Raw genomic sequence first — 18,935 nt, 5'->3', positions numbered from 1 at the left:
GTCTTCAGGATTCACCGTCTTTGGACCACGAAAGTTTGTACAAAGTTTTGTGCCAGTCCGTCTAGATTGTGTTGAGATATTTTACTGGACATGTGAAATCTGTGAGCTGCTGGGATCAGCAAAGTCAGCAGGATTGATTATCTGGGCAGCGAAAATGTCCATATAAAATCTCATGGCAGTCGACTGTAGTTTGTAGCTGCTGAGATGTTTCAATCTGGACCGGAGTGATGGACCAACAGAGCAGGAGAATACTTCCAATATTTCAAAAGGCTTGTAAAAGTTAAAATGGACAGAAACAGGAGTAGAACACACAAACCCACACAGATGATGAATGCAGACAGACATTTTGTGTGCGTAGACAGTTTTACGTACTTTCTCTTCACTCGCACACACACACACACACACACACACACACACACACACACACACATACAGGCACACAAACACACAATACTCTTCATCCATTACATCTGGCTTGGATGGGTCCAGACCATGTGAGCGTGGGGGCGTTTTGGCAGACGGAAGGTGTTGGTAGGCAAGTACACGGTGAGAAAGAGAGACGGGGAGAGAAATGGGAAAATAAAAAGAGAGAGAGAGAGAGAGACACACACACGAAAATGCATATGAACAGACGGCACAAAGTGAGCACGTGTCTGAGAAGTGGATGACGCAGCAAGAAAAGGAGACGGAGGAGAAATCCCCGAACAACTGAGCCAGCTGAGGGGGCCGTCGCTGGACGGGGAGACTGAGAGAAATGGATGGATGGACAGCAGAGGGACATGTGTGGATGTCATCTGGCCATCAGTCATGCACGGAGAGAGAGAAAGAGAGAGAGAGGGGGGTGGGAGCTCCGGGGAGCCCTCAGGGTGGGGGCTTGAAGCCTAATCCTAAAAACAGCTGTGTGTGTGTGTGTGGGGGCGGGGGGTGTTCTTGGGAGATGGGTGCTCTCTCATGTCCCATCACATCCTCTGACCCCTGCAACGTCAACAGCTTCTTGTTGGGGCTCAGTCGCTCTAACTTGGCTTCATGTTTGGCCCCCTCCCATGGACCCTGTGCCCCCGAGCGCGAGCTGGCCCTGCTTCCGAGAAGTTGCCGTAAATCACTCGCAGATACTTTCGATCAGCGGAGTGATACATGATAGAGTCTGCGCTGCCCTCAGCTCTGTTCACAGCATTTCTTAATAAAAACTTTGGGGAAGAATTTTCCAAGTACAAAAAAAAAAAAAAACTACTTCTACTTCGTCCTGTAGCGCTTCCTTGAAATGAAGTTCGGGTGTGTGCATGTGGTAAAGCTGAGAAATTCCCAACATGCCGTGAAAAATGTAACGCACTGTATGTGGTAGATACAGTGGGATTAGGTTTAATTCACTGGAGAGGATTGTGCTGTGGGAAAAATAACATGCTTCCACATTCAGCTTTATTCCTGTTGTGCTATTAATCTTCTTTCGTGTCACCTCTTGTGTGGACATATTTGTTTTCTCTTTGTGCTTAGCGAGGACTACACTGAGATGTGTATGATTGGAAGTAGCACTCGTCCTTGCACAGAGCTTCTCTGCTTGTTTTTACACCGGCAGTGGAAATAAACTCTTAATGTGCTCGGCTTTAGAGTGTAGATTTTGAGGGTTTGTTGCTACATTTTTCAACTGGGGACTTTTAGAAAGTTTAGTCTTTCCTGATATGTGTTAAAACAAGCCCGAGCTCTTAAACCACAAGAAGCCGAGGCGTTATCTTCTGCAAGCTGTTCTGAAGTCACTGAAACTGATCAAATCACTGTCTCTTATTTTCCCTTTATTTTGTTACTGTTTTTGGGGGAATTTTGCCTTTATTTTGGTAGTGGACAGTTAACAGGAAACAAGTCCGGAGAGAGAACAGAAATTGAATTCAAACCTGGACACTGCATGACATTCAATGTATATGGTATGCTTTTTAACCAATAGGGCAAAAGGATGGCCGAGATTTGTGTGTTTTCTTTTTGGTTAAGTCATTAAGTGTGTTTCCACCTGTTTTTATGCACAGTTTCAATTTGCACCCAGAACAACTTGAGTGGAAATGTCAAAGATTAGAAAAAAGAAAACAACATATTGCAAAAACGTCCTCACACTTGGCTGAGGTGGAAAAGTCGGTGTATCGATAAAAGCAAACGGCGACAAAGTGTAATGGAAACAGACCTGGCGAATCGATCGCAGTGTACATGAAGCATGTCAGTGCCGAACAGCAGTCCAAAACCCAAAGCTGTTCTGTTTCCAGTCATATAAAATCAGCAGATCCTCACATTTTAGAAGCTGGAACCAGCTTAAATGATTCTCAGTTGTTATCTATTATCAAAATGGCTGGTGATTAATTATCCCTAAATCAATAGATCAATCAACCAAATAACAAATAAATAAATAAATAAATAATATTTTCTTGCAGAGGGCTACTGTAGAGGTTGCTTGGTAAAATTGCAAGTTCTCGCAAATATTACTGCACTTACATTTCTCTGAACTATTTAAAATTCTTAATTTAAAACATGTCTTCTTCTTTCCTTCTTTTTCCACAGTCTGTTTGCAGGCAGCATACCGAGGATGACCTTCATCAGCGTTGGCGGTTTCATCTTCCTGGGAACCTATGAAAAGGTCCGCCGCACTTTGCTATAGCACCACATCCTCTCGTGACCGTCCTGAGCCCAGACCTGGTGCAAGAGAGTGGCAGGGATAGCATCTCCAGGAAGTAGCACCCTGAGGGCCCCCCTGCACTTCCATGCTGCAGGGCCCCCGAGAAGCAAGGATCACCTGGTGCTCGGGGAGAAGAGCCGTCCGCAAGCTTGATCCCATTACCCAGCATTCCTGCTCATCGCTGCCCTGCAGATTGAGTGTAACAGCCGCAGTCCCACTTGTTGAGCAGCACCAGTGGCTCGGCGAAACGGAGCCACACAAGACAAGACGAGCAGTGAAGCATCTTTACTGTTTAATGTGTGTGTGAATGAACGAGTTATGGTTTTTAAAGACTGTCTCTTCTTCTACTTTGAGTGAGGTGTGGTGATTCCTTTGGTTCCCTGTGGGCTGCCTTCTCTACATTGTTTCATGATTATTTTAGTGTTTTATCCATATTTTCTTCTCTCCATTAAGCCAAGCCACCTGTGTTAAAGATCCACCGGGGAGACACAGTAATATCTTAGCATTGTTACATTCCCGCTGGAGCACAACTGAGCTCATCCATCTGCAAGAGCTTTAAATTCATACTTAAGATGCCTCCAACAATAAACCACTTTGTTAAATTAACAAGGCCTTTGTTTTATTAAGAGCCCCCAGGTGTCCTGCACCAGCCTGTGTCTTACAGTTTGGGGTATATCTGCCGTCTTTATTATGAAATATTGTTATTAGGTGATTGGAAAAGATCAATTAAGATGGCGACTTTTTTGTAAGGTGCACTTCCTTAATCTCAAACCTGTAAAAATGCAGGTTTATTCAAAGTTACATTGATCCAGATTCAGATACTGTTGTTGATTTCCAGTAGAGCAACGAGAGAACCTACAGTAAGGGATGTTGTTATCACAAAAAGTTATACGTTCATGGTTGAGAATTAACTTTAAACTGTAATCTGAGAGATGAGATCGATAAAGCTACCACCAGCTGTCGGCTAACTTAGCTTAGCATGGACACTGAAAACGGGGAAACAGCTAACCTGGCTCTTTCTGAAGCTCCCTCATTAACACAGTGACCTTCAAGAAGTACGTTTTTCCTAAAAATAATAGTCTCATACAGAACCCCTGTGTTTATGTATGCATTAAACAAAGGCTTAATATTTAGCAGATATAAACGAGAGTGACATCGATCCTCTCGTGTAACTAAAGTAAATAAGTGTATTGTCCAAAATGTACAAATATTCCATAAAGAACAGGGTTAGAATGAAAAAGCACTGATACTATGAAGCAGAGTAAACGAGTAAAAGTTTCTGTTAAGCAGCTGGTGAAACTATTAAATGTGCTGTTTAATTGTAATAGGTCCTAGGTTTGTCAGATTGTAATTAAATGAATAAAAATCTGTTTTTATTGTAGTTGTAAGTATAAATATCATTTGCATACACTTATTATTTATTCAACAGCCAATACTGTATTTGACACCATTTCTAAAATTGGGGAAATGATTGAAGTCATACAGATTAGTTGGGATTACTGGGAATAGCTCGTATATTTTTAAAGAAGCGTGTAATTCTTAAAGGATCAGTTCACTAAAACTATAAAAAAAAAAAAAAAAAAAAGCATACCATCCCACTTACACTTAATGGCATCGAGCCATGCACATGGTTCAGATTTTGTTCGCCAAGGTTGTAGGATACAGTATCTGCCACCGAGGCCTAAAACCAAATCTATCAAGGACAGGCAAGTTTGTTGTGACGTGTTAACTGACCATTAAAGTAAGTAGTTATGATGCTACATGAACTACAGATGTAATTACAGCTGCACTTACACAGGAAACGATAGGATTCTGTGGGGAAAAGAAAGATGATTGATAATTGTGTAAGTGCACTGGTCTGTTGTGCAGCAGAGGCTGGAATTAAATGTACTATGGTGCAGTGAATCAGTGGATTTCTTTGATTCATTTAATGGTTAGGATGTGTAAGAGGATTCCCTCTGCACCAGCTGAATCCCACTGGTCTCCACTTTCCATGCATGTTCCTTTTTTTTTTTAAACAAACAAAAAAAAAGAACTAGAGTTATTCAAGATAACTTATTACAAGATGAACAAATTACTCCTCTACGTCAGACGGAAGAAGGATCATCTTAATGACATATGCAGGAATATTTAGCCTCAGTATCAGTGTTTTCCCTTCTCTTTTCCAGTGAATCACCTCAGTGTTGTCCTTCAGCAGTCAGTACAGAGGTACGCTGAAGACTTGGTAAATCCTGGTGGGGGCAGAGGGAGACGGATGGCCTCACAGGTGGGAGTGTTTGTCATGCTGCTTGTCACTAGGCTGTTGGACAACAATGGTCGGTGTGTGATTGGTGGAGGCCACGGCCGGGGGCATGTCAATCATCTGGTGACAAACATCCATCTGGAATGCACATTCTGGCCAGCCACTGACCCTCAGTCAGCCCTGACTCAATAGCAAATATTTTAAACAGCCCACAGAAGGAAAAAATATGCCTGCTGTCTTTGGAGCTTCAGGGAGCCAGGAGACATTCCTGGTTGGAAGATTAGCTCTCTGTGTGTGTGTGTGTGTGTGTTCGTGTGTTAGTGGTCCAGGCGCAAGCTACTTGACTGCTTTGAAGATCAAGGTCTCTGGGTTTCATGTCCTTGTGCATGCTCCATTTGAATTGATGACTTCTCCATAACCACTGTGACATGTGAGCGGCGCTAAATGCTAACTCAGCTGTTTGTGATACGGTTGTCACACAAAACATCCTTTCCTTTCAAGTGTTGATTCAGGCGGAGACACAGAGGAAACACTTGGAATAATAGCAAAATGTGATTTTTATTAGACACTTCAATGCCATGTTAGACACTTCACTGTTTGCAGCTTTGACATTGGTACAACGGTTTGGGACAGTTTGTTTCAATAAATTACTCAGAACACGACCTGCACCCGACTCCCTCTTGTCCCTTTTACCTACTACACTGGAATTGATTTTCCACCAGGGCTCTCTGATTGGTCTTGCTGGAAAATCATCTCTGATAGGTGCTATCAGGTGTAACCAGAGGAGCTTGTCCTCCAGCTTACCTTGATAAGGCCACTGGTTAACAGAACATAGTTCAGACAAGGGCACAGTGGGGGAAACACATTAGACACTGTAACTACTCTGACTGATTTCAGAGCCAGGGTATGCAGGGACTGTGACAGTTCGGGGAGCATCTGACTGCATTATTCCTCCAAGTTTGGTTAGAGCACATTTCACAAGCTTTCCCACTGTTCACAGCATCGAGCCGCACCTTTAGTTACCTCAAGCATGAAACATTATTCAACTGTAGTGATGCTGAGAAAGTTTTCTGTTACAATGTGGTGGTGGTGGTGTGACAGAGGTGGAATACTGGCCATTTGCTTCTGAATGCACATCATCGCTGGATCTTGAGGCATATTACAGCAGTAACATCATGACACAATACAACATCATTCTCCCTGATTCTCCATCTTTTTTTTTTTTTTTTTTTATAAATCCAAAGCATAAGAATTATTTCATTAAGCATTGGGCCAATAACATGTCAGTGCCTGAGTGCACATATAACTGGAGATTTCATGACAGCTGTCCTGTGTCCACACTAAGAGATCATTACTAGCTTTTACAGCTTCATAAGATACAACTACAGCTCCAAGTTACAGCTGACGGCTGATGTTTGTCCACATTTGGTTGCAAACTTGTGCCAAAGTCACTTTCCTGGACAGATAAAGAACCTAAGAGAAGAAGATTTTCTCCCAACGAACTCAGAGCAGCTTTGCAGTAACATTTATATTGTGAAACAGGTGGAAGAGCCTTAATGTTACAGTATGTACTGTCAAGTTTACCGTGTCAAAATAAGTGGAATGTCTCCTCGTGCAGAGGAGGTTCCTGCATTCCTATTGGCAGATATCATGTACACAATCGGCTTGTTTATGAAGTGAGTATAAAAGTGCTTTAACTGACCGCCCACAAATATCCCCCCTTGAACCATCTGACGTACCAAAATAATTTACATCAAAGCTCTTCCTTCATACAATAACAAGTGTGAATTGTGTTTCTGTAAGGCCATGGTTGGCAGCGTTTGTCAAAAAAAAGAAAGAAAAAAAAAAAAAAAGAAAAATTCAAGTGCAATCAAGTGTTTTGTTTTGTTTGCTATAAAGAGTGTACCAGTATCTCTGACAAAGGTCTCTTGATATATGCTATTACAAGTTGAGTTTTCTTTGATCATGCAATAAGGCACCGCAGCTGAATGTTGGTAAAAGCTGAAAAGACAGTTTTTTTTTGAAGAAAAATAAAAATACCATCACTCCTTTCTTTGTCATGCACATAAATTCAAATACTCTTTTGTAAAAGTTATATAATATATAATATAAGAAAACTCTTATGTACAGTCAAATGTCCAAAGGTATATTTCTCTTTTTTGCCCCTGCACATACATACACTGTACAAGATTCCCTACATTTACATGCTTCAAATGCAAGTCACATTTTTTGGAGCTAGAATTTTTATTGGTCACCTCCCAAGGGAAGGTTTTAACTATGTACAGCTCATACGCTCAGATGGGACGCCACCCACACAAGCTCCACCTTCAAACTCCGGATGTCCCCTGCGTTTTTTCCCCTCCCGGCGCTCCAAGTCAGTCGACATCCAGGAGGCTCAGGATCGATTGCCTCGATATGAGGTAGCAGTTTATTTCCCAGTGCAAAAAAAAAAAAAGAAAAAAAAAGAGAAAGTCCACTCATCTATTGCGAGTCCACGTTTTGGGCTGGATGCAGCGACTGCTAGTCGCTGGCTCTCCTTAGGGGGGTGCTCTCATTCTGAGAGGCTCTAAGGGTGTGTCCATTAGACAACAGAGTCTGTCTGAGCTCAGGCTCACAGTCAGTGTCGGAGAGGCCGTGGCTCGTCACGCCGGCCAGCTTCACCGGCTTGTGGAAGGACTCTTCCTGTGGTGGCGAGCACGCCAGCGTCTGTCCCGCTCTGCTCGCTGATGAACACAGAACAGAAGGAGTTAGAAACAGGCAAAGTCAATGACGTGACATGTATGTAGACAAATATACATTTCGCTATAGGATATAGAGGCAGTGGAATGTGTGTACAGGGCTGCGTTGACATGTGGAGGTGAGAATTGGTATTTGAAGGCCAATTCCTGTGGTATTACTCCTCGCAAAAGAAGCTGAATCCCAGAACAGGCCCTGACGTGCAACTGCAGGAGTTTGGCAGCAGAGAGAACTCAGTGGTGCTTTGCAGTGGTTTTAGAGACATATCCTGAGGGGCTCTGGGCATGCAACTATGATACACTGTCAAATGCTGGTAGGAGCCAATCTATCAACAATCAGGTTCAAAGAAATTTGTCTTGATAAGAGTTCCTCATATGCTGATAGTTTCGCATGGTATCACCTGATAGAAAAACTAAGATTTAGGATTTATTACTTTATTACTGTCTTTGTTTATGGGATAAGGCTGTTGGCGTTTGAACTCTCTCTGATCGTCTCACCTTTTCTATCCTGTTGGTTCCCTTGTAACGTATTGTGGTTTTTTGGAAACGTGGATCCCTGAATGTCCTTCCGGATCCCGTTGGGTGTCCCATTGCAGAGCAGGGTTGTGTGTGACGCTGGTTCGTGATGCTCCACTGGGTGAAAGTGAGAGTAAGGCGGGGGAACAGAGTGCTGCTGATACTCCATGCCTCCAACAGGGCCGAAGCTGTGTGTCAGGTAGTCGGGATCTTTGGAGTAGCTGCTGCTGTTCTCCATACAATCTGTACACACTACTGCACCGTCATAACCTGCAGGCAGAGAGAGAGAGAGAGAGAAAATAAATGAATCGGAGGCAGAAAATCAACAACTGTATATCAACACTGTGGTCTGGGTGTCTGCAGTAATTATCTCTGATGCAGAGCAGGCCTTCACAGACAACGGTCCTCCTTTCACCATTATGCAACACACCAACTTCGCTCATGGGAAGTGGGAGAAACTGCTGGGGAGCACAAACATTTGGAAGACCGAGCAGATTCAACTGTCAGCTACCTGTGGTGTCTACGATGTGTCCGTTGGGCTGAGGTCCACCGCCGGCCTCCACGCGGATACACACATCCTGCCGCTCGGACAGAGTGCCCTGGGAGGAGAGGTAACTGGGCACATCTGGAGGAACTATGGTCTCATCTGGGAAAGAGACGAAAAGAATGGAACACATGACATTACAACCAGGAGTGCTGATGAAAATGTATTATTTATGTAACTATTTTGAATGTTGATTCTTCTCTCAAGTCATTTTAAAGATTCACAGCTTTACCTTGTGTAAAATGTTTTCCCTTCTATGATATTGATAATAAATTGAATATTGTGGGTTCTGATATTGTGGATTTTTACCCTTTATAACCACACAGAACCGATCGAAGCTCACCTGTGTTGGTGACACTGCACTCCTCACTCTTCTTCCTTGTCTGGTAGATGATGCATACCCACACCAGTGATGTTACCACGATACTCGTCACCACGGCGATGACGATGATCCCTATAGTGACCGTGCTGGGGCCCGGCGGTGAGGTGCAGGGGCTTCTGCGCTGCGTCACCACCAGCTGGCTGTGAGCGCGCTCCGTGCCCAGTGTGTTGGACATGAGGCAGGTGTAGCGACCGGCGTCCTCCAGCGAGGCGGATCCGATGACCAGCAGCTGGTTCCCCGGGGTGAAGTGGTGTCTGTCGGAGGGGCGCAGGGGCTGGTCGTTGCGCAGCCAAGTGATGCGGGGTGGTGGACTGCCCAGGGCCTTGCACTGTAGAGCCACCGTGTCCCCGACTACTACGCTGCGATCCTCCAGGTCCTGGGCTAGATGGGGGGTTTCTGTAGCAGGACGGGAGAGATATAGTTCTCATCTAAAGCTTGGAGACTGCAGGATCCCTGAGGTCTCTGTTTTTTTCATTATTCTATTGTTATTCTATGGCATCAAAGTTTTAGATTTCTGTTCTCAGGTTTCTGCTTTGTTCACAGTCTCTGTTACAGACTGTGGGACCATGGTGATTCAGCTAGATAGCCTGAGCACAAAGTGATGTTCTGTGTTTGATATCCAGCCACTGAAAGCTCATCTCATAATGACGGTCTCATCTAACAACCATATTTATGCATCTGAGGTCAGATCTGTAATGCTGACAAATTCATCTATTTTCATTTTGACATTATGACACACCAACAAGATATGTCTCGGGACGGAATCCTCTTCAAAACCATGTTTTCACTGTTTCCCCGGCAACTTCACATTCTGCTGAATGGAGCACGTTGAGCTATGTGTGTGTGTGTGTGTGTGTTTGTGTGTAGGTAGGCCTCTCCTCTCAGTCTGAGCACTTCCCCTCACAGTGGGACATACACAGATTAAGAGATCTCACTTAACCCACTTCAGTCGCCCTTCACTCTTCTATCAATACTTTCTCCCTCTCCATCAATCCCCCTCTCTCTACCACCCTCCTCCCATCTTTCTTTTCTCTAAATCCCACTTTCCTACCTTCCCCCACACACACTCTAACCATTCCAGGTCTTCTTTGGCTCCCATTTTTCTCCCCCGCCACTCTTTTCCAGACAGGGGCCCCTCGACTCCAGTCACCCACCCCCCTACTCCTCTGTCTCTCAAACCCAAACATCACAGATTCTGTGCAGAGGCAAAGTCACTTGCTTCAATATTCTACATTGTTGAGTGGATTAGCACTCAGCTTGAACTGCTGTGCAGTCTAACAAGTTGCACAAAATGCAAATTTGTGGCTGAAATACCAACTACACCAGTCTGCTCATGTTAAACATAGACACTGTTGCTTGTGAGCTCTTTAGGGGAAATTTCAGACTTGTAACAAAGCAAAGAATCACCCCCCCCCACCCCACACACACTTTTTTTTTTTTTTAGCTCTGTCCAACAAGGGACTGCTATGCTCAGTTCAAAGACAAAGGACAAAGATGATCTATGTGCTGAGATGGTTATAGGAGAGCAGCTCTGTTTTGTTTGATTTAACAGTGTAAAACAGCCAATAAACTGGGAGCACTCAGGCCTGCAGTGAAGCAGCCATGACTGTCCCTCCCACCAAGAGAGGATAGGGGGGTGGGAATGCCTAACAAACACCCCTCTATGAGTCCCTCTTGCTCCCCCACCATCCCCCTTTGACCCCCAACTGTGACCTCTGGCCCCTGACCTGCAGCAAGGCCACAGCTGCCGAAAAAAGAAAAATATAAAGCCTCTCATTCTGTAGCCTCGGACTGACCAATTCCCAACTGAGCGCAGAGCTATTTACAAGTGTACAACTCATTTTTAGGGTTGTGGGAATATGATCAACACTATGTCACACTGAACACGAGTCAAAAATGGGACAATATTAGCTCACATAAATTACAAGATAGAAATATCGCAGCTCTTACCGAGCACAGTGAGGGTGGCGTTGGCAGAAATTGTGCCCGCTGTGTTTTTAGCAGTGCAGCTGTACACGCCCATGTCTTCCGGCTTGACATCCATGATGAAGAACACGTCGTCATCAGGCATGACGTGCATTCGCCGCTCACGGGCTGCAGGGAAGTCTGTGCCTCCGTCCTTCTGCCAGGCGATCTGAGGTGCCGGGTGGCCCTCAGCAGCACACTCCAGCCTGGCTTTGTGGCCCGTCCTGATGGTGCTGTCCTTGGGAGTCTTCACAAAGGATGGAAGAACTGTGGATGAAAAAGACACCAATTCCATCAGTATGGGTCGACCAAAACAGCACCTTTATATATTCCAAGGAAGTCGACTATCCACTTTGTTCATTCGTTCAGATTTCCTAATTGACAGTCATACAGTTTTACACTTTCACACCTGTGAGCAGCTCTGCTAGGAGTCTTGGGTACAGAACCTTGACAACAGTTGTTGAGGATTACAGAGCATTACTCATTCACGTCTTCCAACTACATTTTTCCAGCTGGTGCTGACATTCAAACCAGAGAACTTCCGGTCAGAAACCAATGTCTCTGACCTCTATGGGAAACGTCTGTTTGTACGCCAAGACAACAGGCAGAGAAATGATTCTGTCAGAAGTGAGAGTAAAGAACAAGCTAGAGGGCTGATGCAGACTTCGGCAGGGAACCAAGCTTTAGATAAATACTCTCCATTTGCAGGAAAGCAGAATGACTGAGTGCAGAGGAGATGGCCCCTGTTAGCGCTGACATGCACCTAAATCAATTTGTTCCGAATACCATCCTGGAGGAGATGGAGGCTGAGTGAGAGAGAGAAGACTTTATTCAAGCGAAAGAGAAGAACTCAGCATGGCCACTTATCTCAATCATGCCTCTGTCAAACGGGACAATTGAAACTCTGGTCAGTATAATATAAACAGGCATTTTATTTTGCAGAAATGATGTGATCACACACGTCAACACAGATGCTGGAGTGGCATGTGTTTTTCTATCTATCTTGTCTTGACAGATGATCTTTTATTTTCCTCACATTTTAATTACTATCACACTTTTTACAACCACAATGACTCAACTCTTCCTTTAATAGAGTAATAATAATATCATCAGTCTTAACTAAGAGGCTAATACATTTGTCCTTCACTGAACATCTGGTGAACAATTTCAGCCCAACAACAACAACCTACCATTGACGATGAGGCGGGCTTTGCTGGAGTAGGTGGAGCCAAAGTGGTTGGTGATGATGCACTGGTAACGGCCCTCGTGTGCGAAGGTGACATGCCGCAGGTGCAGGATAGTGGTGTACTCCATCACGCCTCCATTTGCAGCAGGCACATCAGGTGTTGTGCCTTGGTGGTGAGCTTGTACGTGAGCGTAGTTCTCTGTCTCAGCGTGTCGAAGCAGTTCCTGGTCCTTGCGCCATGCGAAGGTCATGGGGGATGAGCTGCTGCTCGCGGCCGTACAGGTGAGACGCACATCGCTACCAAGGACTGTCACTGTGGTTTCTGGTTGTGCTGTGATCTGGGGCTTGGGAAGGTCGTCTGAAGGTGATTGATGGAAAAGCAGAAGTGGAAGGTACCGGATGGGGAAAAAGAAGAAAAGAAGCCCAGAGTAAGGACAGTTGAGTGATAAGTCATGCATCAAGCATAAATCATATGTGTGGTCCAATGTCAAACATCACAAATGTCTCTCAGTGGGTGTCTGCTTGCTATGCATACATGGATGACAACGAGGAAAATAAAACACACTTATGAATCCATTAGCGGAGTGTAAATGCAGAGCTTAACAAAAACACCACACAAACAAATATGTGTGAGTATGTAAATAACAGAAGAGCGCCAAGCTGTCAATGTGGCCCATCTGTGCCTCCAGTGCCTCTTGCTCAACACACCCGCCCACATAAACACAGATTACACACACACACACACACACACACACACAACTCACCACACACAAAGCTGCTGGACGGGGCCTGGAAGATGGTGGTGCCCTTGAGGCTCTCCGGGTGAGCACAAGTGGCATTGACACTGGCCTGCAAACCACGTGTCACCAGCCAGTCAGGCAGCCACTGGAGCTGGCAGTCACACAGGAAGCTGTCGCTCTGAATGAAACTGTGGAGGAGAGGAGAAGAGGGAGGAGAGGAGAAGAGAGGAAAGGAGAGGAGTAAGTGCATGTGGTATATATCACATCTGTTGCATCTGTAACTGAATATGTGTTTCTGAATGTGCATGTATGCCAAAAGCAGTGTGGGAGTGTGTTTCTATCTCAGTTGAGGCGTGTGAGTGTATATCTGCTGCTGGCTGCTTCTCCATGTGTGGGTTTGTGCACATAAATCATGTGTGTTTGTGTGAATCCATCAATATAACTCACAGGGTTTTGAGGTTCTTCATCTTACTGAAGGCATCGGGCTGGATGGAACGAATAGCATTCTCGCCCAAGTTCCTGTTGGGACATTACATTGCATTGCTTTACACGTTACAGCCACACCTGCATATGGACTTCCATTAGCAAGGATCACACTCTTTAACCAAGGTGGACATATCTGGGTCTGTATCTCTGAGCCTACATGTCAGCTTTTCAATCACTCCCTGCATTGCACTCATTGGACAAAGGCCTGTGAAAGAGCTTATAGGAATTCCATTTCTTCTACGGAGCTCACCATATGCTCAATAACTTTGTTCCTGTGTGGACGCAGGAAAAAAAGGCCAAAGATTGTGCTAGGCTAACGAGAGAGAAGCAGCTGGGCGCTTGCAAAAGCCCCTGTCTTCTCCTTTTACAAAGACGCTATTAAATTGCTAGCGGCCTCCTCTTTGCCAGCTACTTTTGGCAACCCCCCGCTCCCTCCACACACACTCCACCCTCTCTCCCTAACACTCACTCACTCTCTCTTTCTCCCTGGCCGAGAGGAGGGGTGGCCAAGCATTGTGGAATACTCACAGGTGTTCCAGGGTCTCCAGGCCAGAGAAGGCTTTCTTGGCCACCGACTTGATCTTGTTTCCAAACAGAGTCCTGCCGTTTCCAAACATGAAGGGTGTCGATAGATGAAGAGAGAGAAAGAGAGAGAGAAAGAGAGAGAAAGGGAGAGGGGAAGAAGGGGGTGAGAGAGGGGGTGAAAAGAGAGGGAGAGACGCACAATTAGCAAGGCTGAATCTGATAAGATTGAGGGGATTGAGGTACTGGAAATCTGAACTGCATGGAGATTAGCCAGGAGGAAGGGTGAGGGAGAGTAGATGGGGTTGAGTTGGGTGGAGGGGGTGGGGTGGAGCTGCCTGGGCTCTGCGCTGCTCTTCAAAGACCACTTTTATCTTTATTAGAATTTAATAGAATGACCAGGGGGTGCTGGGTGCTGTGTGTGTGTGTGTGTGTGTGTGTGTGTGTGTGTGTGTGTGTGTGTGTGTGTTGGTTCTTTTTCCTCGCAGAGCTTGTAACGACATACGTGAGACCCATGTGATTGTGTGTCTGTGCCTGCCAAGCGAGTTGCTGTTCCCTCTGATTTGGGGTCCTAATCCCTTCTTCCGCCCTCTCTCCCCGCTGCCACCTCCCCTCCCTCGCTCCTCTCCTGTTGTAGCCTTCGCTTCACAGGAAGAGGAGACACGGCTGGCTGGTTCACAATGAAGACCCCAGTGTTCAAACTCATCCACATGTTCACACAAACAAACGGCTGTCTTGTCACAGGAATGACAAGAGGGCTACTTTGTCATTTTTGAAACTTTTATTGTGAAGGAATAAGGTGAGCCTATGAAGACAAATGAGGGCAGCCTGAAAATGAAATCGTATCATTTTCTGTGGCTTAGAGCTGGAAGACCCACATCCCTCCCATGTGATGGCATTCACAAGCTGCTTTTAGGAAACCCAGTGTGTGCTGTGGACACTTTGAAGTCTTGCCTCTTCTTTCTATTTTCTGCATCGGTTTTTCCCATGGCTCGCTTTGCCAGCGTTGGGATGCAGCGGGCCGCTTCCGCCAACGTCGTGACAAAAGGGGCAGGGTCAGAGGGCGGGGCGTGTGAGGCGTTTGATGTTGATGACTGAATGCAGCCCTCAATTTCACCCTCTCTCAGTTCCTAACAACAGGGACTGGGAACGAGGGGACGAGAGGAGCGGAGGCATGGAGGAGAAATAGAAATAAGCCTATTGGGGAGCGAACCCCTGCCAGCTCGAAGAAAAGCCCTTTCTCCCGTTCTTTCTCTTTCAGTGGTGCCCACACTGGGAACCATCTTGGCTGGACATCATCTTTTCATGCTGCAGGTTGATGATTGCCACTGAATGCCAGCAACTCAACGTCTGCTGTAATTTCTCAACTCGCCAGCTTTTGAAATTGAACATTTCAAGCTTCCTTGATGAAAACATCTTTGAGTAATCATGAACAGATACAAAAAAATACACTGTATCTTCTTGATTTAGCTGCAAAGGGAACCCAGTCTGACCATAAAGCTACAGTGAAACAATGAAATCATAAGATGAAAGCCAGATTGAACTGGAGAGAAACTGGCCTTGGCTTCTACAAGATGAAGGGAATAAAAAAATTACCTTCGATGTTTCATGAACAAGCCTTGTAAAAAAAAATTTAAAAAAGAAGGAAGAAGGGGAGGATGAGTGGTCGTACACTGCAAATGTGCGGGGTTTTGAGGGGATAGATATCTCAAACTCTGTGGCACTAACCTGCACTGGCTAAACTTAGCTGGCAATGAAGGGTGAGTGGGGATTTGGAGGGAAACTTTTGGATGCGAGAAAAATGAGAAAGCTCACTCCTGTTCCTCTGAGCGTCTGTTTTTGAAGAACAGCAGAGAGAATCCCAGAATCAGTGACAGGCCAGAACAGAGGGGTGAAAAGGAGGGGTTGGTAGAGAAGGAGAGGTGGAGGGAATAGAAGAAGAAAGAGGCGAGGAGAGACACTCACAGCTTGTTGAGGCTTTCCAATCCAGAGAAGGCCCCATTGGTGTCCTCTATTGTGCCCGAGATGTCGTTATGGTCCAGCTCCCTGTGGAGAATGAGAGAAAAGAGGGGTATAAGAGAGATGGAAGGAGGGAGGGAAGGAGGAGAGCAGGGACAGAGTTTGCCAGCGCTGATGCGTTTCACAGCCCTGGCAGAGGCTGGTCTGGAAGTCACGGGTTACCCCCTCGCCCACACTCCCTCCCTCCCTCCCTCTATCCCCGGCACCTGGCCTTAAGAGCCCCTCTGCCGCTCTGCTCTGCCAACCAAGCGCATTCTTTCCTTGGAGGGGTGGAGAAGGAGTGTGCATGTGAGTGTGCGTGCATGTGTGTTGGTGTGTCGAGGCAAGCCCCAGCACAGGGAAACACATGTATAATTCATGACGGCGTGGACGGATTGGCGGGAACACAATGCCTTGTCAGAGGCCAGACAGTTGGGTCTGTTGGTCCAATGGTGGCAGGTATGGCACAGTCAAACTAAAGTTGATGACCTTAAGGAGGTTAAGGACCAAGCTCGGCTGTGGCCAGACAAAGACAGAATGGATTCAATGAAAGAAGGAAAAGAGAAAAGGCCTACTTTTACAGTGTTTGGGGGTTTCCAAACACTTGTTGAATGAACTTCATTTCCCCCTGAGGTCTAAAGAAGTACCTCTGTAGGTGAAGTCATAGCTGCAGAGGAACCACTACTCCTCCCCTCTGCATGATAATTGAAAAGAAAAACAACAGAATCGGAGGTCCCCCCTGAACCATTAAAAGACTTTCTTTCAAACTTGAGAAGGGCCTTTGAGGTTGATGGTCAGCCACACCCTCCACCACCTCCACAATAGCATCCTCCGCTCCACCCCCCCACCCTCCCACCCCCTTTGCTTTTCTAAGCATCTCTTATCCCCCCCTCTGGTTCTTTTCAGTCTCCATTGGCCGCTGTCTTAGTTGGACTGGACTGGGGCTGCCAATTTCCTACTCTTTCTGGCTGGCTGGATGTGAATGGCCTTTGCCTTGTTAAAGCAAGGCCAGTGGTGGGGGCTATGGAGCAGGGAGACCGGGCACAGGGAAGGGGGGCCCCGATGAGCCAACGACCCCCGTGGCCGAATTAGAGGGCAGGCTGGCTTGTTTGGAGCTTTCACACCCCAATGCAGGCTCCAGCCCCATGCCAGCACGGCCAGCAGCGCAGGCCCAATTAAAGCTCCCCCGGCTCCTTTTCACGGCCCAGCCTATGCCTGTCCTCCCGACCACTGATTAGATTAGGCCTGCCTCAAAGACACAGAGCACAGGAGTGATACAAGGAGAGAAAAGATTATGCAGAATCAAGACAAAGAGAGTGAGCGTATTGGGGATAACAAGAGGAGATGACAGAACACGCTTAGAATAACGGGGAATAAACAGGCTTTAAGTGGGCTTTCAAAGGGTAAAAGCCAAAAGAAACAAAGTGAGCAATTAAACACAAGAAAGAAAAGAATGAGAAAAGAGCAGAGATATAGCAGTCACAAGCTCAGCTCCCTGTCCCACCCTCTACATCCCTCTGTAGTCAGTTATCTAGCACCCAATGTGCCAGCAGAGAGAGGCCTTATGTGCCTTGGCTTGTCACCTCGCTGTGAGAGAGAGCTTGTCTAGCAAGCTCTGGCACAACTCTCCTCTCTGGCTCTCTCACTGGGAGGAGGCACAGCCAAGAGGACCTTGGTTGGGAACCAAGACCCCCAAGTTTTTCTCCTGGATTTATCCCCTGACTTTCTCCCTTTCATTCCCTCCTTTTCTTTCTTTAGGCCTGTTTGGGCTTTTTTGTGCAAAAGGTGGATCAGTGGGAAAAGAAACCTGTCTTTATTCATGGCTTCTAAAAGCTGGGAAGGATCTCAAGGGAGGCAAACGACACAGAACACTTTTAGATCCAAGTTTGTTGGAAACCAGTGTCCGAGACAAAAAAAAACAACAAAAAAAACAAACAAAACAAAACCAAACAAAAGGAACAAAGTTAGAAAAGACACGAAAAATAAGACGTTGCTATAGAAACCAAGACAATACTGATGGACAAAAACCTTATAAAAGTTAAAAAAACCTCATGAATAGACATGGATGCAAATTAGATCAAACCTGGCTTGGAAAGTAAACAACCCCCAGTTTCTAATGTCGACTGAAGGTACTACATAAGCCTTAATATCAAACATCACACAGGCCAAACCAATATTAAACATCTCAGCTTTCACTGCTCCCAAGTGGCACATCTTAGCCCATCGTCAACAGGGGCAAAACCATAATGAGTTAGTTGTTGGGGGTTATTTGGGGCTTGATAATGGCAGTTGCAGGGAAGTGTACTTACAGGACGCGTACGGACTTGAGGCCTCTGAAGGCTCCCTCGGTGATGTGGCTGATGGAGTTGTGGCCCAGACGAAGGGTGTGGAGATCCCCCAGCACAGCCAGGCTGCCTTCATCCAGACGAGTCAAGTTGTTGTACGACAGATTGCTGGAGAAAGAAACAGAGTGAGAGACAGAGTAAAGAGGACGGAGGCAGACACAGAGACGGAGAGAGAGAGAGAGGAAAAAAAAGGGGAAAGAAAGCGAAATGTTCTGTGTGAGGTCTGGAAGGAGATGACAGGTTGGCAGAATGCTGAGGCAGCTCGCGACATCATTATACTTATATTTCATGGCTGATTCAATGTCTATTTGCCACTCAGTGATGTGTTTTTCCATTGTGCCTTTTTTCACATGTGAATGGAGAATGGGCTTAGCAGACCTTAGAGCTCCACTGAGGACCTAACTGTTTGACAGGGAGGAAAAGAATTTCTTGGTCTGAACTTAACATGTCTACAACCTCCATTTATAAGCCTACCTGAGCATGTGGTAAACCCCAGGGGAATATACTGTCACTTATGTCTTCTGTGGATATGTAAGTCAAAATATGACTTGCATATCCAACATATCCAGCTTCCAAATCCAAATGGGATGAGAACACTAAATGAATTTCCAAGCCCTATCA

At 45.8% G+C, this 18,935-nt stretch overlaps 2 protein-coding genes across 2 annotated transcripts in view; one reads left to right on the top strand and one right to left on the bottom strand.

The window, feature by feature from the left end:
* slc25a26 (solute carrier family 25 member 26) overlaps positions 1 to 3,993 on the top strand; it is a 55,085-nt gene extending 51,092 nt beyond the window's left edge. Inside the window, exon 10 of the mRNA XM_022745144.1 lies at positions 2,539 to 3,993. Coding sequence (XP_022600865.1) covers positions 2,539 to 2,635 — 97 coding nt within the window. The 3' untranslated portion in view covers positions 2,636 to 3,993. The remainder of the gene's footprint in view (positions 1 to 2,538) is intronic.
* Positions 3,994 to 6,108: 2,115 nt separating this feature from the next.
* lrig1 (leucine rich repeats and immunoglobulin like domains 1) overlaps positions 6,109 to 18,935 on the bottom strand; it is a 35,912-nt gene continuing 23,085 nt past the window's right edge. Inside the window, exons 8-18 of the mRNA XM_022745143.1 lie at positions 18,279 to 18,422; positions 15,937 to 16,017; positions 13,978 to 14,049; positions 13,411 to 13,482; positions 12,988 to 13,151; positions 12,228 to 12,581; positions 11,023 to 11,304; positions 9,034 to 9,468; positions 8,658 to 8,792; positions 8,129 to 8,416; positions 6,109 to 7,618 (exon numbers count right to left, since the gene is read on the bottom strand). Coding sequence (XP_022600864.1) covers positions 7,416 to 7,618; positions 8,129 to 8,416; positions 8,658 to 8,792; positions 9,034 to 9,468; positions 11,023 to 11,304; positions 12,228 to 12,581; positions 12,988 to 13,151; positions 13,411 to 13,482; positions 13,978 to 14,049; positions 15,937 to 16,017; positions 18,279 to 18,422 — 2,230 coding nt within the window. The 3' untranslated portion in view covers positions 6,109 to 7,415. The remainder of the gene's footprint in view (positions 7,619 to 8,128; positions 8,417 to 8,657; positions 8,793 to 9,033; positions 9,469 to 11,022; positions 11,305 to 12,227; positions 12,582 to 12,987; positions 13,152 to 13,410; positions 13,483 to 13,977; positions 14,050 to 15,936; positions 16,018 to 18,278; positions 18,423 to 18,935) is intronic.

The sequence above is a fragment of the Seriola dumerili genome, unplaced genomic scaffold, assembly GCF_002260705.1.
Source record: "Seriola dumerili isolate Sdu_G_001 unplaced genomic scaffold, Sdu_1.0 BDQW01000088.1, whole genome shotgun sequence".
In the NCBI taxonomy this organism is placed as follows: domain Eukaryota; kingdom Metazoa; phylum Chordata; class Actinopteri; order Carangiformes; family Carangidae; genus Seriola; species Seriola dumerili.
The sequence above is the reverse complement of the archived record's forward strand: the minus strand, read 5'-3'. Positions and strand labels throughout refer to the sequence as shown.